The sequence below is a fragment of the Anopheles maculipalpis genome, chromosome 2RL, assembly GCF_943734695.1.
Source record: "Anopheles maculipalpis chromosome 2RL, idAnoMacuDA_375_x, whole genome shotgun sequence".
Classification (NCBI taxonomy): Eukaryota; Metazoa; Arthropoda; class Insecta; order Diptera; family Culicidae; genus Anopheles; species Anopheles maculipalpis.
This window is the reverse complement of record NC_064871.1, coordinates 71,069,865-71,097,007: the sequence shown is the minus strand read 5'-3', so window position 1 is coordinate 71,097,007 and position 27,143 is coordinate 71,069,865. Positions and strand designations below refer to the sequence as shown.

Here is a 27,143-nt window from a genome sequence, read left to right as displayed (position 1 = left end):
AGCGTTTCGTAACCTCAACCAACTTGAGGTTAGGATTTTCCAACACGCCGTCGCTTGTTTCACGCGGAGAAAGATTGACGCTTTCTACCGTGGGCATCATAACCTCAACCCGTTTGAGGTTATGTGTTGCTGGACCTGTTGGTGCCGCCACGTGCTTGATCGGCGTCCTTTTTACCGCTCCAGAACGCTCTCTGCCCGTGCACGCGACGCACAACCACTTCCGCTTTTCCACGGCTTCCGGCGATTCCGTTATACCGACGCACGAAAAATGCCACCATGAGTCGCAACTATCCCACGCCACAAAAGTTGCATCGTCCACTTGATCACTGCAAGCCTGGCAGCAATCTTTCCGATCCACTTCCATTTCACCTTTTTACCGTTTTAAAGGCTTTTATGTTGTCACAACTTCCAAATGAATAGCACGGAGAATACTTGGTGATGGTTTTAGTTATTTATTTTGTCCAAAACTTTAAAACGGTGCCACCTATTCCCCGTTTATCTCGCAACTGCCGGGTTGACCCATCTTTGACAGCTACCTGTCCCAACCATTGTTCTGACAGCTGTCCCTCGTACGTCAGTTCCCCAACTGTCATTTTCCTTCCTAACATAAATAATTTTTATATAAAAAAGGGAAGGACTGCCGAACAAACCGATGTCAAATTTGGTGCATTTTCGAACTATTGCAAACAAACCAGCTTACAAAATGTCAAAATGACAATTCCAATCGATGCTGTAAGCCCACCTTATTTTGCATGTGTTTGTTGCTATGGTAGCCACTGTCTACCTTCGATCAAATGTGTCGATATCTAGAGCGGTTTTGACAGATAAAAAGCCAACCATTTGGGATAGGAATTATGGCATCCTAGCTTGCTATTAAAATGAAATTTCATCTCCATGGTAACCATTTCCCGCGTACATTGGCGTGGCGTCGCTTTAGCGCTCCTACGTTACACGCTCGATACTTGGGTGACACTCTCACCTGAAGAGATTCTCTCTCAGATGAATAATTATTCTCTTTTACATGCAAAGATCACGTTCGCTTTTCATGACAAAGAACACGTCACGATAATCCTTGTTATCGAACGTGTTAAACATGACAAAAATTGATCAACATTTGGAAGGACTTCGAATTACTCTTTTGGTCAACATTTCTGGTGGTCCTGAGAAGGACCGTTTGAGTGGGAAAATGGTGCGCGAAGCGACTTAGGCGCGCTCTCCACGGATACGACGAGCCAGCTGGATGTCTTTCGGCATGATGGTGACGCGTTTCGCGTGAATGGCACACAGATTGGTATCCTCGAACAGGCCGACAAGGTAGGCCTCGCTGGCTTCCTGCAGGGCCATCACAGCCGAGCTCTGGAAGCGCAGATCGGTCTTGAAGTCCTGAGCGATCTCACGAACCAGACGCTGGAAGGGCAGCTTGCGGATGAGCAGCTCGGTCGACTTCTGGTAGCGACGGATTTCACGCAGGGCTACGGTTCCCGGACGGTAGCGATGCGGCTTCTTCACACCTCCGGTGGCCGGAGCACTCTTGCGAGCAGCCTTGGTGGCCAGCTGCTTGCGCGGGGCCTTGCCTCCAGTCGATTTACGGGCAGTTTGCTTCGTACGGGCCATTTCACACTATTGGTTGAGAGTAGTGGAACGTGAACGTGTCTTTCTCGATGCGTAGTAGCTTCAACAATAAGGGTTACATTAGGCCCTGACGCCCCTTTTATAACATTTCTGTGCTTTCACACATACACTACCTCACAGGGATGTGTGGCATAGAGGGTAAGCATGTGTGTGTGTGTGGTCAAAAGTGAATAAAAGGGCGAGCGTTCGTGGAAGCGAGGCCTATTGTGAATTGTGAACTTGAACATTACAGATCAAAATGACTGGACGCGGAAAGGGAGGCAAAGGTCTGGGTAAAGGAGGAGCCAAGCGTCATCGCAAAGTGCTGCGTGATAACATCCAGGGAATCACCAAGCCAGCCATCCGTCGTCTGGCCCGCCGTGGAGGAGTGAAGCGTATCTCTGGGCTGATTTACGAGGAAACTCGCGGCGTGTTGAAAGTATTCTTGGAGAATGTGATCCGTGATGCGGTCACCTACACCGAACATGCCAAGCGCAAGACCGTTACAGCGATGGACGTAGTGTACGCGCTGAAGCGTCAAGGTCGCACCCTGTACGGTTTCGGAGGCTAAACTCACCAGCCAGTCATCGGAGCTGTTGCCAACTCATCCAACCGGTCCTTTTCAGGACCACAATCTTATTAGCGTCGCCTAAAATGCTTACATTTTACAACTTGTGATTGTTTGGTAGATGGTGTGCTTTGGTATGAAAATATTGAGAATTTGAGCCAATCGAAGGAAGCCTGTCGCTAAGCAACGCGCAGGTTTGAACGCGCTCTAGAAGAAAGGTTTGAGAAACATCTGCCTACTACGGCGTTGTTTTCTGAAAATGTTCTCTTTGTATTTGATTTCTCTCACGATCATGCATCTTGAACTACCATCTTGTTTGGCTTTATATGTAGGATGTGTGTTAAGATGAACCCCTCTGTGTTCCACGATGGCAACCCGATCGAATGATAGATGAACACGATGATACACAACCAAGCTACGATCAGTCGTAGAAGAGATGTCACGGCAAACGTTTGAAAATTTATTTTGTTGAATAAAGCTACTTTTCTATATTTTCCCTACATATCAAACGTCTTTCTCTTCCTAAACATTAAGTGAGGATATTTTCCCATAGGTTTATTGCCATAACATAGCACAGAGCATCCGACATGTCGGAATCCGGTAATTTTACGTCGTAAGAAACAGGCCGACGTTTCGAGTTAAGGCGTGCGCGGATACCTTTCCTGAGTGTTGGTACTTGCTTTTTTTTTAAAAGCCCAGTCCTTCTGTTTGTGTCTGTCTTTCCCATATGATCCTTGTTCTACTCACGTTTAGACCAGGTAACGCCTTGTTGCTCTTTCGCAGGAACCAGAGTGGAAAACTGTTTGTTTTGTGGAAAACTGTCCCAGCAAGTCTCATGCTCAACAGGTAAACGACTCAACGATGGGAGGTAGGTAAAGCATTACCTTTTCTTCCCTTTCGTTCCTCGTAGATAGCGAAGGTCAACTGCGAATTCGCAGGTAAAAACGTTGTGTGCACGTCGTAGTGTCGTAGATATAGCAATGAGCTTTAGGAATGGTTAAACAATCTTTAGCAAAGTGATTTGTCGCCCTGAAAAGGACGGGTTTTTGGTGGAGAAGATTGCATGAGAGCGCTTAAGCCTTCTTTTCGGTCTTCTTCGGCAACAGCACGGCCTGAATGTTGGGCAGCACACCGCCCTGGGCGATGGTCACACCGGACAACAGTTTGTTCAATTCCTCGTCGTTGCGGATGGCCAGCTGCAGATGACGCGGGATGATGCGGGTCTTCTTGTTGTCTCGCGCAGCGTTTCCTGCCAGCTCCAACACTTCAGCGGCCAAGTACTCCATCACGGCAGCCAGATACACTGGTGCACCAGCACCGACGCGCTCGGCATAGTTGCCTTTGCGCAGCAGACGGTGGATACGGCCAACCGGGAACTGTAGACCGGCACGGTTCGAGCGGGACTTTGCCTTTCCCTTCACTTTTCCTCCCTTTCCACGTCCAGACATGATGATTGCTTGGGTTCGGTTTAGTTCGGCTAGGGCTCGACGATGTGCTCGAAGCTTGGTTGCTTGTTCGTTTATGTCAAAATCATCCCTTATTCTCGTTTATATACCTAGGGCTGAAAACGTCAGCCAACTGACGTCTGGTCTCTGCGGATGTGAATAAAAGCCGAATGGGGTGCATGACTTTTCATCAAACGTATTTTTACCCTCTCACAGTTGGCATCGTAAACGAGCGAAATGGCACCGAAAACCAGTGGAAAGGCTGCGAAGAAGTCTGGCAAGGCCCAGAAAAACATCTCCAAGTCGGACAAGAAGAAGAAAAGGAAGACCCGCAAGGAGAGCTACGCTATCTACATCTACAAGGTGTTGAAGCAAGTCCACCCCGACACCGGTATTTCCTCCAAGGCGATGAGCATCATGAACAGCTTCGTGAACGACATCTTCGAGCGTATCGCTGCCGAAGCGTCTCGCCTGGCGCATTACAACAAGCGCTCGACGATCACGTCCCGCGAAATTCAAACGGCCGTCCGCCTGCTGCTGCCTGGTGAGCTGGCCAAGCACGCCGTCTCCGAAGGAACGAAGGCGGTCACCAAGTACACCAGCTCGAAGTAATTCGACGGACTTGGAGCACATTCATCTCTCTCCATCAAACCAACCGGTCCTTTTCAGGACCACAAAATGCATCTGTCGAAAAGAATTTGTCCCCAGCCCTTTCTTCAAATGTACGTCCTAGAAATTCGTCTACTAATTCCAGTCCTACCCCGAGTGGCGTGACGATAGATAAGACCAAGGTTCAAATTTCATGCGCCTCTTACCTATTTTAAGTCATATTAGCATAAGTAAGAGAATTATCCTTAGATGTCCTCTATAAAATTTGCATCACATCGTCTCTACATATATCCCCTTTTCGGTTTGTAAAGTAGTTTTAAGTTAGTAGCCGATATCTAGAGCGGTTTTGACAGATAAAAAGCCAACCATTTGGGATAGGAATTATGGCATCCTAGCTTGCTATTAAAATGAAATTTCATCTCCATGGTAACCATTTCCCGCGTACATTGGCGTGGCGTCGCTTTAGCGCTCCTACGTTACACGCTCGATACTTGGGTGACACTCTCACCTGAAGAGATTCTCTCTCAGATGAATAATTATTCTCTTTTATATGCAAAGATCACGTTCGCTTTTCATGACAAAGAACACGTCACGATAATCCTTGTTATCGAACGTGTTAAACATGACAAAAATTGATCAACATTTGGAAGGACTTCGAATTACTCTTTTGGTCAACATTTCTGGTGGTCCTGAGAAGGACCGTTTGAGTGGGAAAATGGTGCGCGAAGCGACTTAGGCGCGCTCTCCACGGATACGACGAGCCAGCTGGATGTCTTTCGGCATGATGGTGACGCGTTTCGCGTGAATGGCACACAGATTGGTATCCTCGAACAGGCCGACAAGGTAGGCCTCGCTGGCTTCCTGCAGGGCCATCACAGCCGAGCTCTGGAAGCGCAGATCGGTCTTGAAGTCCTGAGCGATCTCACGAACCAGACGCTGGAAGGGCAGCTTGCGGATGAGCAGCTCGGTCGACTTCTGGTAGCGACGGATTTCACGCAGGGCTACGGTTCCCGGACGGTAGCGATGCGGCTTCTTCACACCTCCGGTGGCCGGAGCACTCTTGCGAGCAGCCTTGGTGGCCAGCTGCTTGCGCGGGGCCTTGCCTCCAGTCGATTTACGGGCAGTTTGCTTCGTACGGGCCATTTCACACTATTGGTTGAGAGTAGTGGAACGTGAACGTGTCTTTCTCGATGCGTAGTAGCTTCAACAATAAGGGTAACATTAGGCCCTGACGCCCCTTTTATAACATTTCTGTGCGTTCACACGTACACTACCTCACAGGGATGTGTGGCATAGAGGGTAAGCATGTGTGTGTGTGTGGTCAAAAGTGAATAAAAGGGCGAGCGTTCGTGGAAGCGAGGCCTATTGTGAATTGTGAACTTGAACATTACAGATCAAAATGACTGGACGCGGAAAGGGAGGCAAAGGTCTGGGTAAAGGAGGAGCCAAGCGTCATCGCAAAGTGCTGCGTGATAACATCCAGGGAATCACCAAGCCAGCCATCCGTCGTCTGGCCCGCCGTGGAGGAGTGAAGCGTATCTCTGGCCTGATTTACGAGGAAACTCGCGGCGTGTTGAAAGTATTCTTGGAGAATGTGATCCGTGATGCGGTCACCTACACCGAACATGCCAAGCGCAAGACCGTTACAGCGATGGACGTAGTGTACGCGCTGAAGCGTCAAGGTCGCACCCTGTACGGTTTCGGAGGCTAAACTCACCAGCCAGTCATCGGAGCTGTTAACAACTCATCCAACCGGTCCTTTTCAGGACCACAATCTTATTAGCGTCGCCTAAAATGCTTACATTTTACAACTTGTGATTGTTTGGTAGATGGTGTGCTTTGGTATGAAAATATTGAGAATTTGAGCCAATCGAAGGAAGTCTGTCGCTAAGCAACGCGCAGGTAAGGCTCTAGAAGAAAGGTTTGAGAAACATCTGCCTACTACGGCGTTGTTTTCTGAAAATGTTTTCTTTGTATTTGATTTCTCTCACGATCATGCATCTTGAACTACCATCTTGTTTGGCTTTATATGTAGGATGTGTGTTAAGATGAAGGTGTTGCACGATGGCTACCCGATCGAATGATAGATGAACACGATGATACACAACCAAGCTACGATCAGTCGTAGAAGAGATGTCACGGTGAACGTTTGAAAATTTATTTTGTTGAATAAAGCTACTTTTCTATATTTTCCCTACATATCAAACGTCTTTCTCTTCCTAAACATTAAGTGAGGATATTTTCCCATAGGTTTATTGCCATAACATAGCACAGAGCATCCGACATGTCGGAATCCGGTAATTTTACGTCGTAAGAAACAGGCCGACGTTTCGAGTTAAGGCGTGCGCGGATACCTTTCCTGAGTGTTGGTACTTGCTTTTTTTAAAAGCCCAGTCCTTCTGTTTGTGTCTGTCTTTCCCTTATGATCCTTGTTCTACTCACGTTTAGACCAGGTAACGCCTTGTTGCTCTTTCGCAGGAACCAGAGTGGAAAACTGTTTGTTTTGTGGAAAACTGTTCCAGCAAGTCTCATGCTCAACAGGTAAACGACTCAACGATGGGAGGTAAGTAAAGCATTACCTTCTCTTCCCTTTCGTTCCTCGTAGATAGCGAAGGTCAACTGCGAATTCGCAGGTAAAAACGTTGTGTGCACGTCGTAGTGTCGTAGATATAGCAATGAGCTTTAGGAATGGTTAAACAATCTTTAGCAAAGTGATTTGTCGCCCTGAAAAGGACGGGTTTTTGGTGGAGAAGATTGCATGAGAGCGCTTAAGCCTTCTTTTCGGTCTTCTTCGGCAACAGCACGGCCTGAATGTTGGGCAGCACACCGCCCTGGGCGATGGTCACACCGGACAACAGTTTGTTCAATTCCTCGTCGTTGCGGATGGCCAGCTGCAGATGACGCGGGATGATGCGGGTCTTCTTGTTGTCTCGCGCAGCGTTTCCTGCCAGCTCCAACACTTCAGCGGCCAAGTACTCCATCACGGCAGCCAGATACACTGGTGCACCAGCACCGACGCGCTCGGCATAGTTGCCTTTGCGCAGCAGACGGTGGATACGGCCAACCGGGAACTGTAGACCGGCACGGTTCGAGCGGGACTTTGCCTTTCCCTTCACTTTTCCTCCCTTTCCACGTCCAGACATGATGATTGCTTGGGTTCGGTTTAGTTCGGCTAGGGCTCGACGATGTGCTCGAAGCTTGGTTGCTTGTTCGTTTATGTCAAAATCATCCCTTATTCTCGTTTATATACCTAGGGCTGAAAACGTCAGCCAACTGACGTCTGGTCTCTGCGGATGTGAATAAAAGCCGAATGGGGTGCATGACTTTTCATCAAACGTATTTTTACCCTCTCACAGTTGGCATCGTAAACGAGCGAAATGGCACCGAAAACCAGTGGAAAGGCTGCGAAGAAGTCTGGCAAGGCCCAGAAAAACATCTCCAAGTCGGACAAGAAGAAGAAAAGGAAGACCCGCAAGGAGAGCTACGCTATCTACATCTACAAGGTGTTGAAGCAAGTCCACCCCGACACCGGTATTTCCTCCAAGGCAATGAGCATCATGAACAGCTTCGTGAACGACATCTTCGAGCGCATCGCTGCCGAAGCGTCCCGCCTTGCGCATTACAACAAGCGCTCGACGATCACGTCCCGCGAAATTCAAACGGCCGTCCGCCTGCTGCTGCCTGGTGAGCTGGCCAAGCACGCCGTCTCCGAAGGAACGAAGGCGGTCACCAAGTACACCAGCTCGAAGTAATTCGACGGACTTGGAGCACATTCATCTCTCTCCATCAAACCAACCGGTCCTTTTCAGGACCACAAAATGCATCTGTCGAAAAGAATTTGTCCCCAGCCCTTTCTTCAAATGTACGTCCTAGAAACTCGTCTATTAATTCCAGTCCTACTCCGAGTGGCGTGACGTCAAGACCAAGGTTCAAATTTCATGCGCCTCTTACCTATTTTAAGTCATATTAGCATACGTAAGAGAGTTATCCTTAGATGTCCTCTATAAAATTTGCATCGTCTCTAAATATATCCCCTTTTCGGTTTGTAAAGTAGTTTTAAGTTGCTTAAAATAAATAATTTTTATATAAAAAAGGGAACGACTGCCGAACAAACTGTTGTAAAATTTGGTGCATTTTCGATGAAATACGCTCATGAACTATTGCAAACAAACCAGCTTACAAAATGTCAAAATGACAATTCCAATCGATGCTGTAAGCCCACCTTATTTTGCATGTGTTTGTTGCTATGGTAGCCACTGTCTACCTTCGATCAAATGTGTCGAATTCTAGAGCGGTTTTGACAGATAAAAAGCCAACCATTTGGGATAGGAATTATGGCATCCTAGCTTGCTATTAAAATGAAATTTCATCTCCATGGTAACCATTTCCCGCGTACATTGGCGTGGCGTCGCTTTAGCGCTCCTACGTTACACGCTCGATACTTGGGTGACACTCTCACCTGAAGAGATTCTCTCTCAGATGAATAATTATTCTCTTTTACATGCAAAGATCACGTTCGCTTTTCATGATAAAGAACACGTCACGATAATCCTTGTTATCGAACGTGTTAAACATGACAAAAATTGATCAACATTTGGAAGGACTTCGAATTACTCTTTTGGTCAACATTTCTGGTGGTCCTGAGAAGGACCGTTTGAGTGGGAAAATGGTGCGCGAAGCGACTTAGGCGCGCTCTCCACGGATACGACGAGCCAGCTGGATGTCTTTCGGCATGATGGTGACGCGTTTCGCGTGAATGGCACACAGATTGGTATCCTCGAACAGGCCGACAAGGTAGGCCTCGCTGGCTTCCTGCAGGGCCATCACAGCCGAGCTCTGGAAGCGCAGATCGGTCTTGAAGTCCTGAGCGATCTCACGAACCAGACGCTGGAAGGGCAGCTTGCGGATGAGCAGCTCGGTCGACTTCTGGTAGCGACGGATTTCACGCAGGGCTACGGTTCCCGGACGGTAGCGATGCGGCTTCTTCACACCTCCGGTGGCCGGAGCACTCTTGCGAGCAGCCTTGGTGGCCAGCTGCTTGCGCGGGGCCTTGCCTCCAGTCGATTTACGGGCAGTTTGCTTCGTACGGGCCATTTCACACTATTGGTTAAGAGTAGCGGAACGTGAACGTGTCTTTCTCGATGCGTAGTAGCTTCAACAATAAGGGTAACATTAGGCCATTACGCCCCTTTTATAACATTTCTGTGCTTTCACACATACACTACCTCACAGGGATGTGTGGCATAGAGGGTAAGCATGTGTGTGTGTGTGGTCAAAAGTGAATAAAAGGGCGAGCGTTCGTGGAAGCGAGGCCTATTGTGAATTGTGAACTTGAACATTACAGATCAAAATGACTGGACGCGGAAAGGGAGGCAAAGGTCTGGGTAAAGGAGGAGCCAAGCGTCATCGCAAAGTGCTGCGTGATAACATCCAGGGAATCACCAAGCCAGCCATCCGTCGTCTGGCCCGCCGTGGAGGAGTGAAGCGTATCTCTGGCCTGATTTACGAGGAAACTCGCGGCGTGTTGAAAGTATTCTTGGAGAATGTGATCCGTGATGCGGTCACCTACACCGAACATGCCAAGCGCAAGACCGTTACAGCGATGGACGTAGTGTACGCGCTGAAGCGTCAAGGTCGCACCCTGTACGGTTTCGGAGGCTAAACTCACCAGCCAGTCATCGGAGCTGTTGCCAACTCATCCAACCGGTCCTTTTCAGGACCACAATCTTATTAGCGTCGCCTAAAATGCTTACATTTTACAACTTGTGATTGTTTGGTAGATGGTGTGCTTTGGTATGAAAATATTGAGAATTTGAGCCAATCGAAGGAAGCCTGTCGCTAAGCAACGCGCAGGTTTGAACGCGCTCTAGAAGAAAGGTTTGAGAAACATCTGCCTACTACGGCGTTGTTTTCTGAAAATGTTCTCTTTGTATTTGATTTCTCTCACGATCATGCATCTTGAACTACCATCTTGTTTGGCTTTATATGTAGGATGTGTGTTAAGATGAACCCCTCTGTGTTCCACGATGGCAACCCGATCGAATGATGAACACGATGATACACAACCAAGCTACGATCAGTCGTAGAAGAGATGTCACGGTGAACGTTTGAAAATTTATTTCGTTGAATAAAGCTACTTTTCTATATTTTCCCTACATATCAAACGTCTTTCTCTTCCTAAACATTAAGTGAGGATATTTTCCCATAGGTTTATTGCCATAACATAGCACAGAGCATCCGACATGTCGGAATCCGGTAATTTTACGTCGTAAGAAACAGGCCGACGTTTCGAGTTAAGGCGTGCGCGGATACCTTTCCTGAGTGTTGGTACTTGCTTTTTTTAAAAGCCCAGTCCTTCTGTTTGTGTCTGTCTTTCCCTTATGATCCTTGTTCTACTCACGTTTAGACCAGGTAACGCCTTGTTGCTCTTTCGCAGGAACCAGAGTGGAAAACTGTTTGTTTTGTGGAAAACTGTTCCAGCAAGTCTCATGCTCAACAGGTAAACGACTCAACGATGGGAGGTAAGTAAAGCATTACCTTCTCTTCCCTTTCGTTCCTCGTAGATAGCGAAGGTCAACTGCGAATTCGCAGGTAAAAACGTTGTGTGCACGTCGTAGTGTCGTAGATATAGCAATGAGCTTTAGGAATGGTTAAACAATCTTTAGCAAAGTGATTTGTCGCCCTGAAAAGGACGGGTTTTTGGTGGAGAAGATTGCATGAGAGCGCTTAAGCCTTCTTTTCGGTCTTCTTCGGCAACAGCACGGCCTGAATGTTGGGCAGCACACCGCCCTGGGCGATGGTCACACCGGACAACAGTTTGTTCAATTCCTCGTCGTTGCGGATGGCCAGCTGCAGATGACGCGGGATGATGCGGGTCTTCTTGTTGTCTCGCGCAGCGTTTCCTGCCAGCTCCAACACTTCAGCGGCCAAGTACTCCATCACGGCAGCCAGATACACTGGTGCACCAGCACCGACGCGCTCGGCATAGTTGCCTTTGCGCAGCAGACGGTGGATACGGCCAACCGGGAACTGTAGACCGGCACGGTTCGAGCGGGACTTTGCCTTTCCCTTCACTTTTCCTCCCTTTCCACGTCCAGACATGATGATTGCTTAGGTTCGGTTTAGTTCGGCTAGGGCTCGACGATGTGCTCGAAGCTTGGTTGCTTGTTCGTTTATGTCAAAATCATCCCTTATTCTCGTTTATATACCTAGGGCTGAAAACGTCAGCCAACTGACGTCTGGTCTCTGCGGATGTGAATAAAAGCCGAATGGGGTGCATGACTTTTCATCAAACGTATTTTTACCCTCTCACAGTTGGCATCGTAAACGAGCGAAATGGCACCGAAAACCAGTGGAAAGGCTGCGAAGAAGTCTGGCAAGGCCCAGAAAAACATCTCCAAGTCGGACAAGAAGAAGAAAAGGAAGACCCGCAAGGAGAGCTACGCTATCTACATCTACAAGGTGTTGAAGCAAGTCCACCCCGACACCGGTATTTCCTCCAAGGCAATGAGCATCATGAACAGCTTCGTGAACGACATCTTCGAGCGCATCGCTGCCGAAGCGTCCCGCCTTGCGCATTACAACAAGCGCTCGACGATCACGTCCCGCGAAATTCAAACGGCCGTCCGCCTGCTGCTGCCTGGTGAGCTGGCCAAGCACGCCGTCTCCGAAGGAACGAAGGCGGTCACCAAGTACACCAGCTCGAAGTAATTCGACGGACTTGGAGCACATTCATCTCTCTCCATCAAACCAACCGGTCCTTTTCAGGACCACAAAATGCATCTGTCGAAAAGAATTTGTCCCCAGCCCTTTCTTCAAATGTACGTCCTAGAAACTCGTCTATTAATTCCAGTCCTACTCCGAGTGGCGTGACGTCAAGACCAAGGTTCAAATTTCATGCGCCTCTTACCTATTTTAAGTCATATTAGCATACGTAAGAGAGTTATCCTTAGATGTCCTCTATAAAATTTGCATCGTCTCTAAATATATCCCCTTTTCGGTTTGTAAAGTAGTTTTAAGTTGCTTAAAATAAATAATTTTTATATAAAAAAGGGAACGACTGCCGAACAAACTGTTGTAAAATTTGGTGCATTTTCGATGAAATACGCTCATGAACTATTGCAAACAAACCAGCTTACAAAATGTCAAAATGACAATTCCAATCGATGCTGTAAGCCCACCTTATTTTGCATGTGTTTGTTGCTATGGTAGCCACTGTCTACCTTCGATCAAATGTGTCGATATCTAGAGCGGTTTTGACAGATAAAAAGCCAACCATTTGGGATAGGAATTATGCTTGCTATTAAAATGAAATTTCATCTCCATGGTAACCATTTCCCGCGTACATTGGCGTGGCGTCGCTTTAGCGCTCCTACGTTACACGCTCGATACTTGGGTGACACTCTCACCTGAAGAGATTCTCTCTCAGATGAATAATTATTCTCTTTTACATGCAAAGATCACGTTCGCTTTACATGACAAAGAACACGTCACGATAATCCTTGTTATCGAACGTGTTAAACATGACAAAAATTGATCAACATTTGGAAGGACTTCGAATTACTCTTTTGGTCAACATTTCTGGTGGTCCTGAGAAGGACCGTTTGAGTGGGAAAATGGTGCGCGAAGCGACTTAGGCGCGCTCTCCACGGATACGACGAGCCAGCTGGATGTCTTTCGGCATGATGGTGACGCGTTTCGCGTGAATGGCACACAGATTGGTATCCTCGAACAGGCCGACAAGGTAGGCCTCGCTGGCTTCCTGCAGGGCCATCACAGCCGAGCTCTGGAAGCGCAGATCGGTCTTGAAGTCCTGAGCGATCTCACGAACCAGACGCTGGAAGGGCAGCTTGCGGATGAGCAGCTCGGTCGACTTCTGGTAGCGACGGATTTCACGCAGGGCTACGGTTCCCGGACGGTAGCGATGCGGCTTCTTCACACCTCCGGTGGCCGGAGCACTCTTGCGAGCAGCCTTGGTGGCCAGCTGCTTGCGCGGGGCCTTGCCTCCAGTCGATTTACGGGCAGTTTGCTTCGTACGGGCCATTTCACACTATTGGTTGAGAGTAGCGGAACGTGAACGTGAACGTGTCTTTCTCGATGCGTAGTAGCTTCAACAATAAAGATAACATTAGGCCATTACGCCCCTTTTATAACATTTCTGTGCTTTCACACATACACTACCTCACAGGGATGTGTGGCATAGAGGGTAAGCATGTGTGTGTGTGTGGTCAAAAGTGAATAAAAGGGCGAGCGTTCGTGGAAGCGAGGCCTATTGTGAATTGTGAACTTGAACATTACAGATCAAAATGACTGGACGCGGAAAGGGAGGCAAAGGTCTGGGTAAAGGAGGAGCCAAGCGTCATCGCAAAGTGCTGCGTGATAACATCCAGGGAATCACCAAGCCAGCCATCCGTCGTCTGGCCCGCCGTGGAGGAGTGAAGCGTATCTCTGGCCTGATTTACGAGGAAACTCGCGGCGTGTTGAAAGTATTCTTGGAGAATGTGATCCGTGATGCGGTCACCTACACCGAACATGCCAAGCGCAAGACCGTTACAGCGATGGACGTAGTGTACGCGCTGAAGCGTCAAGGTCGCACCCTGTACGGTTTCGGAGGCTAAACTCACCAGCCAGTCATCGGAGCTGTTGCCAACTCATCCAACCGGTCCTTTTCAGGACCACAATCTTATTAGCGTCGCCTAAAATGCTTACATTTTACAACTTGTGATTGTTTGGTAGATGGTGTGCTTTGGTATGAAAATATTGAGAATTTGAGCCAATCGAAGGAAGCCTGTCGCTAAGCAACGCGCAGGTTTGAACGCGCTCTAGAAGAAAGGTTTGAGAAACATCTGCCTACTACGGCGTTGTTTTCTGAAAATGTTCTCTTTGTATTTGATTTCTCTCACGATCATGCATCTTGAACTACCATCTTGTTTGGCTTTATATGTAGGATGTGTGTTAAGATGAAGGTGTTGCACGATGGCTACCCGATCGAATGATAGATGAACACGATGATACACAACCAAGCTACGATCAGTCGTAGAAGAGATGTCACGGTGAACGTTTGAAAATTTATTTTGTTGAATAAAGCTACTTTTCTATATTTTCCCTACATATCAAACGTCTTTCTCTTCCTAAACATTAAGTGAGGATATTTTCCCATAGGTTTATTGCCATGGGATAGCACAGAGTATCCGACATGTCGGAATCCGGTAATTTTACGTCGTAAGAAACAGGCCGAATTTCTTGAGTGTTGGTATTTCCTTTTTTTAAAAGCCCAGTCCTTCTGTTTGTGCCTGTCTTTCCCTTATGTTTCCCTTATTGTCCTACTCACGTTTAGACCAGGTAACGCCTTGTTGCTCTTTCGCAGGAACCAGAGTGGAAAACTGTTTTGTGGAAAACTGTCCCAGCAAGTCTCATGCTCAACAGGTAAACGACTCAACGATGGGAGGTAAGTAAAGCATTACCTTCTCTTCCCTTTCGTTCCTCGTAGATAGCGAAGGTCAACTGCGAATTCGCAGGTAAAAACGTTGTGTGCACGTCGTAGTGTCGTAGATATAGCAATGAGCTTTAGGAATGGTTAAACAATCTTTAGCAAAGTGATTTGTCGCCCTGAAAAGGACGGGTTTTTGGTGGAGAAGATTGCATGAGAGCGCTTAAGCCTTCTTTTCGGTCTTCTTCGGCAACAGCACGGCCTGAATGTTGGGCAGCACACCGCCCTGGGCGATGGTCACACCGGACAACAGTTTGTTCAATTCCTCGTCGTTGCGGATGGCCAGCTGCAGATGACGCGGGATGATGCGGGTCTTCTTGTTGTCTCGCGCAGCGTTTCCTGCCAGCTCCAACACTTCAGCGGCCAAGTACTCCATCACGGCAGCCAGATACACTGGTGCACCAGCACCGACGCGCTCGGCATAGTTGCCTTTGCGCAGCAGACGGTGGATACGGCCAACCGGGAACTGTAGACCGGCACGGTTCGAGCGGGACTTTGCCTTTCCCTTCACTTTTCCTCCCTTTCCACGTCCAGACATGATGATTGCTTGGGTTCGGTTTAGTTCGGCTAGGGCTCGACGATGTGCTCGAAGCTTGGTTGCTTGTTCGTTTATGTCAAAATCATCCCTTATTCTCGTTTATATACCTAGGGCTGAAAACGTCAGCCAACTGACGTCTGGTCTCTGCGGATGTGAATAAAAGCCGAATGGGGTGCATGACTTTTCATCAAACGTATTTTTACCCTCTCACAGTTGGCATCGTAAACGAGCGAAATGGCACCGAAAACCAGTGGAAAGGCTGCGAAGAAGTCTGGCAAGGCCCAGAAAAACATCTCCAAGTCGGACAAGAAGAAGAAAAGGAAGACCCGCAAGGAGAGCTACGCTATCTACATCTACAAGGTGTTGAAGCAAGTCCACCCCGACACCGGTATTTCCTCCAAGGCAATGAGCATCATGAACAGCTTCGTGAACGACATCTTCGAGCGCATCGCTGCCGAAGCGTCCCGCCTTGCGCATTACAACAAGCGCTCGACGATCACGTCCCGCGAAATTCAAACGGCCGTCCGCCTGCTGCTGCCTGGTGAGCTGGCCAAGCACGCCGTCTCCGAAGGAACGAAGGCGGTCACCAAGTACACCAGCTCGAAGTAATTCGACGGACTTGGAGCACATTCATCTCTCTCCATCAAACCAACCGGTCCTTTTCAGGACCACAAAATGCATCTGTCGAAAAGAATTTGTCCCCAGCCCTTTCTTCAAATGTACGTCCTAGAAACTCGTCTATTAATTCCAGTCCTACTCCGAGTGGCGTGACGTCAAGACCAAGGTTCAAATTTCATGCGCCTCTTACCTATTTTAAGTCATATTAGCATACGTAAGAGAGTTATCCTTAGATGTCCTCTATAAAATTTGCATCGTCTCTAAATATATCCCCTTTTCGGTTTGTAAAGTAGTTTTAAGTTGCTTAAAATAAATAATTTTTATATAAAAATGGGAAGGACTGCCGAACAAACCGTTGTAAAATTTGGTGCATTTTCGATGAAACATTCTCATGATCTATTGCAAACAAACCAGGCTACAAAATGTCAAAATGACAATTCCAATCGATGCTGTAAGCCAACCTTATTTTGCATGTGTTTGTTGCTATGTTAGCCACTGTCTACCTTCGATCAAATGTGTCGATATCTAGAGCAGTTTTGACAGATAAAAAGCCAACCATTTGGGATAGAAATTATGGCATCCTAGCTTGCTATTAAAATGAAATTTCATCTCCATGGTAACCATTTCCCGCGTACATTGGCGTGGCGTCGCTTTAGCGCTCCTACGTTACACGCTCGATACTTGGGTGACACTCTCACCTGAAGAGATTCTCTCTCAGATGAATAATTATTCTCTTTTATATGCAAAGATCACGTTCGCTTTTCATGACAAAGAACACGTCACGATAATCCTTGTTATCGAACGTGGTAAACATGACAAAAATTGATCAACATTTGGAAGGACTTCGAATTACTCTTTTGGTCAACATTTCTGGTGGTCCTGAGAAGGACCGTTTGAGTGGGAAAATGGTGCGCGAAGCGACTTAGGCGCGCTCTCCACGGATACGACGAGCCAGCTGGATGTCTTTCGGCATGATGGTGACGCGTTTCGCGTGAATGGCACACAGATTGGTATCCTCGAACAGGCCGACAAGGTAGGCCTCGCTGGCTTCCTGCAGGGCCATCACAGCCGAGCTCTGGAAGCGCAGATCGGTCTTGAAGTCCTGAGCGATCTCACGAACCAGACGCTGGAAGGGCAGCTTGCGGATGAGCAGCTCGGTCGACTTCTGGTAGCGACGGATTTCACGCAGGGCTACGGTTCCCGGACGGTAGCGATGCGGCTTCTTCACACCTCCGGTGGCCGGAGCACTCTTGCGAGCAGCCTTGGTGGCCAGCTGCTTGCGCGGGGCCTTGCCTCCAGTCGATTTACGGGCAGTTTGCTTCGTACGGGCCATTTCACACTATTGGTTGAGAGTAGCGGAACGTGAACGTGAACGTGTCTTTCTCGATGCGTAGTAGCTTCAACAATAAAGATAACATTAGGCCATTACGCCCCTTTTATAACATTTCTGTGCTTTCACACATACACTACCTCACAGGGATGTGTGGCATAGAGGGTAAGCATGTGTGTGTGTGTGGTCAAAAGTGAATAAAAGGGCGAGCGTTCGTGGAAGCGAGGCCTATTGTGAATTGTGAACTTGAACATTACAGATCAAAATGACTGGACGCGGAAAGGGAGGCAAAGGTCTGGGTAAAGGAGGAGCCAAGCGTCATCGCAAAGTGCTGCGTGATAACATCCAGGGAATCACCAAGCCAGCCATCCGTCGTCTGGCCCGCCGTGGAGGAGTGAAGCGTATCTCTGGCCTGATTTACGAGGAAACTCGCGGCGTGTTGAAAGTATTCTTGGAGAATGTGATCCGTGATGCGGTCACCTACACCGAACATGCCAAGCGCAAGACCGTTACAGCGATGGACGTAGTGTACGCGCTGAAGCGTCAAGGTCGCACCCTGTACGGTTTCGGAGGCTAAACTCACCAGCCAGTCATCGGAGCTGTTGCCAACTCATCCAACCGGTCCTTTACGGTTTCGGAGGCTAAACTCACCAGCCAGTCATCGGAGCTGTTGCCAACTCATCCAACCGGTCCTTTTCAGGACCACAATCTTATTAGCGTCGCCTAAAATGCTTACATTTTACAACTTGTGATTGTTTGGTAGATGGTGTGCTTTGGTATGAAAATATTGAGAATTTGAGCCAATCGAAGGAAGCCTGTCGCTAAGCAACGCGCAGGTTTGAACGCGCTCTAGAAGAAAGGTTTGAGAAACATCTGCCTACTACGGCGTTGTTTTCTGAAAATGTTCTCTTTGTATTTGATTTCTCTCACGATCATGCATCTTGAACTACCATCTTGTTTGGCTTTATATGTAGGATGTGTGTTAAGATGAACCACTCTGTGTTCCACGATGGCAACCCGATCGAATGATGAACACGATGATACACAACCAAGCTACGATCAGTCGTAGAAGAGATGTCACGGTGAACGTTTGAAAATTTATTTCGTTGAATAAAGCTACTTTTCTATATTTTCCCTACATATCAAACGTCTTTCTCTTCCTAAACATTAAGTGAGGATATTTTCCCATAGGTTTATTGCCATAACATAGCACAGAGCATCCGACATGTCGGAATCCGGTAATTTTACGTCGTAAGAAACAGGCCGACGTTTCGAGTTAAGGCGTGCGCGGATACCTTTCCTGAGTGTTGGTACTTGCTTTTTTTAAAAGCCCAGTCCTTCTGTTTGTGTCTGTCTTTCCCTTATGATCCTTGTTCTACTCACGTTTAGACCAGGTAACGCCTTGTTGCTCTTTCGCAGGAACCAGAGTGGAAAACTGTTTGTTTTGTGGAAAACTGTTCCAGCAAGTCTCATGCTCAACAGGTAAACGACTCAACGATGGGAGGTAAGTAAAGCATTACCTTCTCTTCCCTTTCGTTCCTCGTAGATAGCGAAGGTCAACTGCGAATTCGCAGGTAAAAACGTTGTGTGCACGTCGTAGTGTCGTAGATATAGCAATGAGCTTTAGGAATGGTTAAACAATCTTTAGCAAAGTGATTTGTCGCCCTGAAAAGGACGGGTTTTTGGTGGAGAAGATTGCATGAGAGCGCTTAAGCCTTCTTTTCGGTCTTCTTCGGCAACAGCACGGCCTGAATGTTGGGCAGCACACCGCCCTGGGCGATGGTCACACCGGACAACAGTTTGTTCAATTCCTCGTCGTTGCGGATGGCCAGCTGCAGATGACGCGGGATGATGCGGGTCTTCTTGTTGTCTCGCGCAGCGTTTCCTGCCAGCTCCAACACTTCAGCGGCCAAGTACTCCATCACGGCAGCCAGATACACTGGTGCACCAGCACCGACGCGCTCGGCATAGTTGCCTTTGCGCAGCAGACGGTGGATACGGCCAACCGGGAACTGTAGACCGGCACGGTTCGAGCGGGACTTTGCCTTTCCCTTCACTTTTCCTCCCTTTCCACGTCCAGACATGATGATTGCTTGGGTTCGGTTTAGTTCGGCTAGGGCTCGACGATGTGCTCGAAGCTTGGTTGCTTGTTCGTTTATGTCAAAATCATCCCTTATTCTCGTTTATATACCTAGGGCTGAAAACGTCAGCCAACTGACGTCTGGTCTCTGCGGATGTGAATAAAAGCCGAATGGGGTGCATGACTTTTCATCAAACGTATTTTTACCCTCTCACAGTTGGCATCGTAAACGAGCGAAATGGCACCGAAAACCAGTGGAAAGGCTGCGAAGAAGTCTGGCAAGGCCCAGAAAAACATCTCCAAGTCGGACAAGAAGAAGAAAAGGAAGACCCGCAAGGAGAGCTACGCTATCTACATCTACAAGGTGTTGAAGCAAGTCCACCCCGACACCGGTATTTCCTCCAAGGCGATGAGCATCATGAACAGCTTCGTGAACGACATCTTCGAGCGTATCGCTGCCGAAGCGTCTCGCCTGGCGCATTACAACAAGCGCTCGACGATCACGTCCCGCGAAATTCAAACGGCCGTCCGCCTGCTGCTGCCTGGTGAGCTGGCCAAGCACGCCGTCTCCGAAGGAACGAAGGCGGTCACCAAGTACACCAGCTCGAAGTAATTCGACGGACTTGGAGCACATTCATCTCTCTCCATCAAACCAACCGGTCCTTTTCAGGACCACAAAATGCATCTGTCGAAAAGAATTTGTCCCCAGCCCTTTCTTCAAATGTACGTCCTAGAAATTCGTCTACTAATTCCAGTCCTACCCCGAGTGGCGTGACGATAGATAAGACCAAGGTTCAAATTTCATGCGCCTCTTACCTATTTTAAGTCATATTAGCATAAGTAAGAGAATTATCCTTAGATGTCCTCTATAAAATTTGCATCACATCGTCTCTACATATATCCCCTTTTCGGTTTGTAAAGTAGTTTTAAGTTAGTAGCCGATATCTAGAGCGGTTTTGACAGATAAAAAGCCAACCATTTGGGATAGGAATTATGGCATCCTAGCTTGCTATTAAAATGAAATTTCATCTCCATGGTAACCATTTCCCGCGTACATTGGCGTGGCGTCGCTTTAGCGCTCCTACGTTACACGCTCGATACTTGGGTGACACTCTCACCTGAAGAGATTCTCTCTCAGATGAATAATTATTCTCTTTTATATGCAAAGATCACGTTCGCTTTTCATGACAAAGAACACGTCACGATAATCCTTGTTATCGAACGTGTTAAACATGACAAAAATTGATCAACATTTGGAAGGACTTCGAATTACTCTTTTGGTCAACATTTCTGGTGGTCCTGAGAAGGACCGTTTGAGTGGGAAAATGGTGCGCGAAGCGACTTAGGCGCGCTCTCCACGGATACGACGAGCCAGCTGGATGTCTTTCGGCATGATGGTGACGCGTTTCGCGTGAATGGCACACAGATTGGTATCCTCGAACAGGCCGACAAGGTAGGCCTCGCTGGCTTCCTGCAGGGCCATCACAGCCGAGCTCTGGAAGCGCAGATCGGTCTTGAAGTCCTGAGCGATCTCACGAACCAGACGCTGGAAGGGCAGCTTGCGGATGAGCAGCTCGGTCGACTTCTGGTAGCGACGGATTTCACGCAGGGCTACGGTTCCCGGACGGTAGCGATGCGGCTTCTTCACACCTCCGGTGGCCGGAGCACTCTTGCGAGCAGCCTTGGTGGCCAGCTGCTTGCGCGGGGCCTTGCCTCCAGTCGATTTACGGGCAGTTTGCTTCGTACGGGCCATTTCACACTATTGGTTGAGAGTAGCGGAACGTGAACGTGAACGTGTCTTTCTCGATGCGTAGTAGCTTCAACAATAAAGATAACATTAGGCCATTACGCCCCTTTTATAACATTTCTGTGCTTTCACACATACACTACCTCACAGGGATGTGTGGCATAGAGGGTAAGCATGTGTGTGTGTGTGGTCAAAAGTGAATAAAAGGGCGAGCGTTCGTGGAAGCGAGGCCTATTGTGAATTGTGAACTTGAACATTACAGATCAAAATGACTGGACGCGGAAAGGGAGGCAAAGGTCTGGGTAAAGGAGGAGCCAAGCGTCATCGCAAAGTGCTGCGTGATAACATCCAGGGAATCACCAAGCCAGCCATCCGTCGTCTGGCCCGCCGTGGAGGAGTGAAGCGTATCTCTGGCCTGATTTACGAGGAAACTCGCGGCGTGTTGAAAGTATTCTTGGAGAATGTGATCCGTGATGCGGTCACCTACACCGAACATGCCAAGCGCAAGACCGTTACAGCGATGGACGTAGTGTACGCGCTGAAGCGTCAAGGTCGCACCCTGTACGGTTTCGGAGGCTAAACTCACCAGCCAGTCATCGGAGCTGTTGCCAACTCATCCAACCGGTCCTTTTCAGGACCACAATCTTATTAGCGTCGCCTAAAATGCTTACATTTTACAACTTGTGATTGTTTGGTAGATGGTGTGCTTTGGTATGAAAATATTGAGAATTTGAGCCAATCGAAGGAAGCCTGTCGCTAAGCAACGCGCAGGTTTGAACGCGCTCTAGAAGAAAGGTTTGAGAAACATCTGCCTACTACGGCGTTGTTTTCTGAAAATGTTCTCTTTGTATTTGATTTCTCTCACGATCATGCATCTTGAACTACCATCTTGTTTGGCTTTATATGTAGGATGTGTGTTAAGATGAACCCCTCTGTGTTCCACGATGGCAACCCGATCGAATGATGAACACGATGATACACAACCAAGCTACGATCAGTCGTAGAAGAGATGTCACGGTGAACGTTTGAAAATTTATTTCGTTGAATAAAGCTACTTTTCTATATTTTCCCTACATATCAAACGTCTTTCTCTTCCTAAACATTAAGTGAGGATATTTTCCCATAGGTTTATTGCCATAACATAGCACAGAGCATCCGACATGTCGGAATCCGGTAATTTTACGTCGTAAGAAACAGGCCGACGTTTCGAGTTAAGGCGTGCGCGGATACCTTTCCTGAGTGTTGGTACTTGCTTTTTTTAAAAGCCCAGTCCTTCTGTTTGTGTCTGTCTTTCCCTTATGATCCTTGTTCTACTCACGTTTAGACCAGGTAACGCCTTGTTGCTCTTTCGCAGGAACCAGAGTGGAAAACTGTTTGTTTTGTGGAAAACTGTTCCAGCAAGTCTCATGCTCAACAGGTAAACGACTCAACGATGGGAGGTAAGTAAAGCATTACCTTCTCTTCCCTTTCGTTCCTCGTAGATAGCGAAGGTCAACTGCGAATTCGCAGGTAAAAACGTTGTGTGCACGTCGTAGTGTCGTAGTTATAGCAATGAGCTTTAGGAATGGTTAAACAATCTTTAGCAAAGTGATTTGTCGCCCTGAAAAGGACGGGTTTTTGGTGGAGAAGATTGCATGAGAGCGCTTAAGCCTTCTTTTCGGTCTTCTTCGGCAACAGCACGGCCTGAATGTTGGGCAGCACACCGCCCTGGGCGATGGTCACACCGGACAACAGTTTGTTCAATTCCTCGTCGTTGCGGATGGCCAGCTGCAGATGACGCGGGATGATGCGGGTCTTCTTGTTGTCTCGCGCAGCGTTTCCTGCCAGCTCCAACACTTCAGCGGCCAAGTACTCCATCACGGCAGCCAGATACACTGGTGCACCAGCACCGACGCGCTCGGCATAGTTGCCTTTGCGCAGCAGACGGTGGATACGGCCAACCGGGAACTGTAGACCGGCACGGTTCGAGCGGGACTTTGCCTTTCCCTTCACTTTTCCTCCCTTTCCACGTCCAGACATGATGATTGCTTGGGTTCGGTTTAGTTCGGCTAGGGCTCGACGATGTGCTCGAAGCTTGGTTGCTTGTTCGTTTATGTCAAAATCATCCCTTATTCTCGTTTATATACCTAGGGCTGAAAACGTCAGCCAACTGACGTCTGGTCTCTGCGGATGTGAATAAAAGCCGAATGGGGTGCATGACTTTTCATCAAACGTAGTTTACACAGTTTCTAATCAGCTGTTGTGCCGAGCGGACGTACCTGCGTGATACAAATGTGAAGCACAAGCTCGATTTTCGCCTGTGCACCCGGTTTAGGTGGCACATACGTAGTGATTCAAATTGTGGTGGAAATTGTTTGTGAAGTGGAAGTGCAGTGTATTTTTCTCGTGAATTCTACAAAACTTTGTGTGATAAATCTATTGAAAAGTGCCGTGTTTCCTGGGCCGACACTATGTCAGGCCAACCCACTCTTGAGAGGGACTTTCCCTCTCTTGGCTCCACAAATAGAGACAGAACAGTGCCCCGGTGGATGGACAAAAACAATTCAAATGGTGATCTAAAGTTCCTAGTGCTCGAAACAAGTGATGGTTCAGTGCTCCCCAAGAATCCCTTCGTCATCGGCAAGTCGATCCATAGTGCAGTTGGTGAGCTCGCAGAACCTGGACGTTTACTCGACAACGGACATAAACTTCTCCTCAAGACACGTAGCCTTCAGCAGTTCCAACAACTACAAAACTTGACAAAACTAATTGACTCAACCCCCGTAAAAGTTACTCCCCACCATACCCTTAACAGTGTACAATGCGTAGTTTTTTCCCCGGACCTTAAAGGCATTAGTGACGAAGAAATCCTGAACGAACTCAAACCCCAAAACGTAATCCACGTCCGTCGTTTTACCCGTAAAATTAACAATGAAATCCTGCCCACTAACATCTTCCTTCTCCGTATTAACGCTACCAAAATCCCGCAATTCATTCGTCTTGGCGCACTCCAAGTTAGTACCCGTCCCTACCATCCCAAACCCATGAAGTGCTTTAACTGTGGACAATTCGGACACACCAAACTCCATTGCAAACTTTCCCAAACCTGTTTAAGCTGTGGTACACCAGCGCATGGAGAATGCGTTGCTGACCCATGCTGTGCCAACTGCAAACAAAACCACCATACCCTATCCCGCTCCTGTCCCCGCTATAAGGAAGAAGAAGCTATTATCCACTATAAAGTAGACAAAAACTGCTCATACGGTGAAGCACGTAGAATGTTATCCTCTCCCGTAACTCCTTCCATCGTACAACAAAGACTGACATACGCGCAACAAACCACACAAGACGAAAAAGACACACTTATCGCTACGCTACAAAACGCACTCAAACAACAAGAAGCCACCATCACTAAACTAAACGAAACAATGGACAACATGAACAAACAACTACTCGAACAACAAAAACTTATCAAAAACTTGATTAAAGCAAACAATAAGAAAAACTCAGACAGCACACTTGCATCCGACACAGAGACGAACTCTACACTAACTGATTCATATGAATCAATTACATCCACTGCCTCCTCCCTCTCCCGCAAACGAGCCCGCAACAAGGGCTCCCCTTCCTCGGAAGAGGAAACCCCCCAAACCTCCAACCCTTCTCCCATCTCCCAAATTATCCCTTCCTCCATCCCAACCCAAAATCCCATCCCGACTCGCAGCAAGAAGAAGAAAAAACCCAGCTAAACCTCACACATACAACTGGACCCAACCCATGCTCCTGACTAATACCTTACGATCACCACCTCCCCCTAAATCCTATTCGGATCACAAAATCGAAATAGCAAACATCCCTCAATATTTGCACTATCTTGGAACATCAGAAGCATGAAAAATAACATAGAAGAACTTAGATTATTAATAACCCGACATAACCCTAACATCATAACAATACAGGAAGTTATCACCACCCCGGCTCTCAATAGCACCCCGTTTAACAAGTACAATTGGTTTTTTAATCTCTGCCCAACCAATCCCTTCCATAGCGTTTGCATTGGCACCCTTAAAAATATCCCAACCAAAAGAATCAGTCTTACAACAAACTTACCTGCAATAGCTGTGAAAATTAAATATTCATTACCCGCCACCGTTCTTTGCCTCTACCTACCACATAGTCTAACAAATCCAATCTTAAACAGTAAACTTACCCAACTAATACACCAGCTTCCCAACCCTCTCATTATCCTCGGTGACCTTAACGCACAACACAGTTCCTGGGGTGGTTCTACAACGAACAGCCGCGGGAACAACCTCCACAATATTTTTGTATCCTCTGACCTAAATGTCCTCTCTAACCAAACTCCTACCCATATTTGCCTTAAAAACGGTACAGGAACAATCATTGATCACTGTACCATCTCATCCTCCATTGCACCTTTATTCAATATCCACATCGGTAACGATACACACAATAGCGATCACTATCCCCTGCTCATTTCCAGTAGTCTTACCTCCCATCGACCACTTCAACGCCCTAGGTGGAAGTATGGAGAGGCCGATTGGGAAAAATACCAAACCGAAATCCTTTTTAACCTCCCTTTAGAAGAACTCCCGTCCATCCCACGATTCCTTCACATGATACAAAATGCAGCCTCCCTTAGCATTCCCCGTACCACAGGCAAACCCTCCAATAGAAATGTCCCCTGGTGGAACGAGACAGTTGCGCAGGCTATTAAAGCCCGGCGCACTGCCTTACGGAAATTCCGTCGAGCTGCTTGTTCGTTTATGTCAAAATCATCCCTTATTCTCGCTTATATACGTAGGGCTGATAACGTCAGCCAACTGACGTCTGGTCTCTGCGGATGTGAATAAAAGCCGAATGGGGTGCATGATTTTTCATCAAACGTATTTTTACCCTCTCACAGTTGGCATCGTAAACGAGCGAAATGGCACCGAAAACCAGTGGAAAGGCTGCGAAGAAGTCTGGCAAGGCCCAGAAAAACATCTCCAAATCGGACAAGAAGAAGAAAAGGAAGACCCGCAAGGAGAGCTACGCTATCTACATCTACAAGGTGTTGAAGCAAGTCCACCCCGACACCGGTATTTCCTCCAAGGCGATGAGCATCATGAACAGCTTCGTGAACGACATCTTCGAGCGCATCGCTGCCGAAGCGTCCCGCCTGGCGCATTACAACAAGCGCTCGACGATCACGTCCCGCGAAATTCAAACGGCCGTCCGCCTGCTGCTGCCTGGTGAGCTGGCCAAGCACGCCGTCTCCGAAGGAACGAAGGCGGTCACCAAGTACACCAGCTCGAAGTAATTCGACGGACTTGGAGCACATTCATCTCTCTCCATCAAACCAACCGGTCCTTTTCAGGACCACAAAATGCATCTGTCGAAAAGAATTTGTCCCCAGCCCTTTCTTCAAATTTACGTCCTAGAAACTCGTCTATTAATTCCAGTCCTACTCCGAGTGGCGTGACGATAAGACCAAGGTTCAAATTCATGCGTCTCTTACCTATTTTAAGTCATATTAGCATAAGTAAGAGAATTATCCTTAGATGTCCTCTATAAAATTTGCATCGCATCGTCTCTACATATATCCCCTTTTCGGTTTGTAAACTAGTTTTAAGTTGCTTAAAATAAATAATTTTTATATAAAAAAGGGAAGGACTGCCGAACAAACCGATGTCAAATTTGGTGCATTTTCGAACTATTGCAAACAAACCAGCTTACAAAATGTCAAAATGACAATTCCAATCGATGCTGTAAGCCCACCTTATTTTGCATGTGTTTGTTGCTATGGTAGCCACTGTCTACCTTCGATCAAATGTGTCGATATCTAGAGCGGTTTTGACAGATAAAAAGCCAACCATTTGGGATAGAAATTATGGCATCCTAGCTTGCTATTGAAATGAAATTTCATCTCCATGGTAACCATTTCCCGCGTACATTGGCGTGGCGTCGCTTTAGCGCTCCTACGTTACACGCTCGATACTTGGGTGACACTCTCACCTGAAGAGATTCTCTCTCAGATGAATAATTATTCTCTTTTACATGCAAAGATCACGTTCGCTTTTCATGACAAAGAACACGTCACGATAATCCTTGTTATCGAACGTGGTA

General features: G+C 47.6%; 21 protein-coding genes across 21 annotated transcripts in view; 9 read left to right on the top strand and 12 right to left on the bottom strand.

The window, feature by feature from the left end:
* LOC126567447 (RNA cytidine acetyltransferase) overlaps positions 1 to 27,143 on the bottom strand; it is a 617,063-nt gene that overhangs the window by 278,593 nt on the left and 311,327 nt on the right. The gene's annotated exons all lie outside the window — the stretch shown is intronic.
* The window catches only part of LOC126568770 (copper-transporting ATPase 1), a 342,507-nt gene that overhangs the window by 254,400 nt on the left and 60,964 nt on the right, over positions 1 to 27,143 (bottom strand). The window lies entirely within an intron of this gene.
* LOC126556104 (cholinephosphotransferase 1) overlaps positions 1 to 27,143 on the bottom strand; it is a 257,829-nt gene that overhangs the window by 186,681 nt on the left and 44,005 nt on the right. The gene's annotated exons all lie outside the window — the stretch shown is intronic.
* LOC126559921 (uncharacterized) lies at positions 1,204 to 5,422 on the bottom strand. The gene is made up of 3 exons (XM_050216088.1): positions 4,969 to 5,422; positions 3,259 to 3,609; positions 1,204 to 1,620 (listed from the first exon to the last, which is right to left on the bottom strand). The coding sequence occupies exons 1-3, from the start codon at positions 5,374 to 5,376 to the stop codon at positions 1,204 to 1,206; spliced, it is 1,176 nt and encodes a 391-aa protein (XP_050072045.1). The 5' UTR covers positions 5,377 to 5,422.
* Positions 1,852 to 2,182, top strand: LOC126556445 (histone H4). Its single transcript, XM_050211710.1, has one exon. It carries the CDS (start codon positions 1,871 to 1,873, stop codon positions 2,180 to 2,182), a length of 312 nt encoding a protein of 103 aa, XP_050067667.1. The 5' UTR covers positions 1,852 to 1,870.
* LOC126556416 (histone H2A) lies at positions 3,253 to 3,637 on the bottom strand. Its single transcript, XM_050211682.1, has one exon. It carries the CDS (start codon positions 3,625 to 3,627, stop codon positions 3,253 to 3,255), a length of 375 nt encoding a protein of 124 aa, XP_050067639.1. The 5' UTR covers positions 3,628 to 3,637.
* On the top strand, positions 3,842 to 4,236 carry LOC126556406 (histone H2B). Its single transcript, XM_050211672.1, has one exon. It carries the CDS (start codon positions 3,862 to 3,864, stop codon positions 4,234 to 4,236), a length of 375 nt encoding a protein of 124 aa, XP_050067629.1. The 5' UTR covers positions 3,842 to 3,861.
* Positions 7,002 to 7,386, bottom strand: LOC126556417 (histone H2A). Its single transcript, XM_050211683.1, has one exon. The coding sequence runs from the start codon at positions 7,374 to 7,376 to the stop codon at positions 7,002 to 7,004; it is 375 nt and encodes a 124-aa protein (XP_050067640.1). The 5' UTR covers positions 7,377 to 7,386.
* On the top strand, positions 7,591 to 7,985 carry LOC126556428 (histone H2B). Its single transcript, XM_050211693.1, has one exon. It carries the CDS (start codon positions 7,611 to 7,613, stop codon positions 7,983 to 7,985), a length of 375 nt encoding a protein of 124 aa, XP_050067650.1. The 5' UTR covers positions 7,591 to 7,610.
* Positions 8,917 to 13,276, bottom strand: LOC126559920 (uncharacterized). The gene is made up of 3 exons (XM_050216087.1): positions 12,869 to 13,276; positions 10,966 to 11,316; positions 8,917 to 9,333 (listed from the first exon to the last, which is right to left on the bottom strand). The coding sequence occupies exons 1-3, from the start codon at positions 13,274 to 13,276 to the stop codon at positions 8,917 to 8,919; spliced, it is 1,176 nt and encodes a 391-aa protein (XP_050072044.1).
* On the top strand, positions 9,578 to 9,895 carry LOC126556482 (histone H4). Its single transcript, XM_050211746.1, has one exon. It carries the CDS (start codon positions 9,584 to 9,586, stop codon positions 9,893 to 9,895), a length of 312 nt encoding a protein of 103 aa, XP_050067703.1. The 5' UTR covers positions 9,578 to 9,583.
* On the bottom strand, positions 10,960 to 11,344 carry LOC126556429 (histone H2A). The gene has a single exon (XM_050211694.1). It carries the CDS (start codon positions 11,332 to 11,334, stop codon positions 10,960 to 10,962), a length of 375 nt encoding a protein of 124 aa, XP_050067651.1. The 5' UTR covers positions 11,335 to 11,344.
* On the top strand, positions 11,549 to 11,943 carry LOC126556389 (histone H2B). Its single transcript, XM_050211655.1, has one exon. The coding sequence runs from the start codon at positions 11,569 to 11,571 to the stop codon at positions 11,941 to 11,943; it is 375 nt and encodes a 124-aa protein (XP_050067612.1). The 5' UTR covers positions 11,549 to 11,568.
* LOC126556426 (histone H2A) lies at positions 14,886 to 15,270 on the bottom strand. Its single transcript, XM_050211691.1, has one exon. The coding sequence runs from the start codon at positions 15,258 to 15,260 to the stop codon at positions 14,886 to 14,888; it is 375 nt and encodes a 124-aa protein (XP_050067648.1). The 5' UTR covers positions 15,261 to 15,270.
* LOC126556388 (histone H2B) lies at positions 15,475 to 15,869 on the top strand. Its single transcript, XM_050211653.1, has one exon. It carries the CDS (start codon positions 15,495 to 15,497, stop codon positions 15,867 to 15,869), a length of 375 nt encoding a protein of 124 aa, XP_050067610.1. The 5' UTR covers positions 15,475 to 15,494.
* LOC126559919 (uncharacterized) lies at positions 16,801 to 21,041 on the bottom strand. Its single transcript, XM_050216085.1, has 3 exons — positions 20,634 to 21,041; positions 18,924 to 19,274; positions 16,801 to 17,217 (listed from the first exon to the last, which is right to left on the bottom strand). Exons 1-3 carry the CDS (start codon positions 21,039 to 21,041, stop codon positions 16,801 to 16,803), a joined length of 1,176 nt encoding a protein of 391 aa, XP_050072042.1.
* LOC126556481 (histone H4) lies at positions 17,468 to 17,785 on the top strand. The gene has a single exon (XM_050211745.1). It carries the CDS (start codon positions 17,474 to 17,476, stop codon positions 17,783 to 17,785), a length of 312 nt encoding a protein of 103 aa, XP_050067702.1. The 5' UTR covers positions 17,468 to 17,473.
* LOC126556420 (histone H2A) lies at positions 18,918 to 19,302 on the bottom strand. The gene has a single exon (XM_050211684.1). It carries the CDS (start codon positions 19,290 to 19,292, stop codon positions 18,918 to 18,920), a length of 375 nt encoding a protein of 124 aa, XP_050067641.1. The 5' UTR covers positions 19,293 to 19,302.
* LOC126556409 (histone H2B) lies at positions 19,507 to 19,901 on the top strand. The gene has a single exon (XM_050211674.1). It carries the CDS (start codon positions 19,527 to 19,529, stop codon positions 19,899 to 19,901), a length of 375 nt encoding a protein of 124 aa, XP_050067631.1. The 5' UTR covers positions 19,507 to 19,526.
* Positions 22,680 to 23,064, bottom strand: LOC126556425 (histone H2A). The gene has a single exon (XM_050211690.1). The coding sequence runs from the start codon at positions 23,052 to 23,054 to the stop codon at positions 22,680 to 22,682; it is 375 nt and encodes a 124-aa protein (XP_050067647.1). The 5' UTR covers positions 23,055 to 23,064.
* Positions 25,954 to 26,337, top strand: LOC126556390 (histone H2B). Its single transcript, XM_050211656.1, has one exon. The coding sequence runs from the start codon at positions 25,963 to 25,965 to the stop codon at positions 26,335 to 26,337; it is 375 nt and encodes a 124-aa protein (XP_050067613.1). The 5' UTR covers positions 25,954 to 25,962.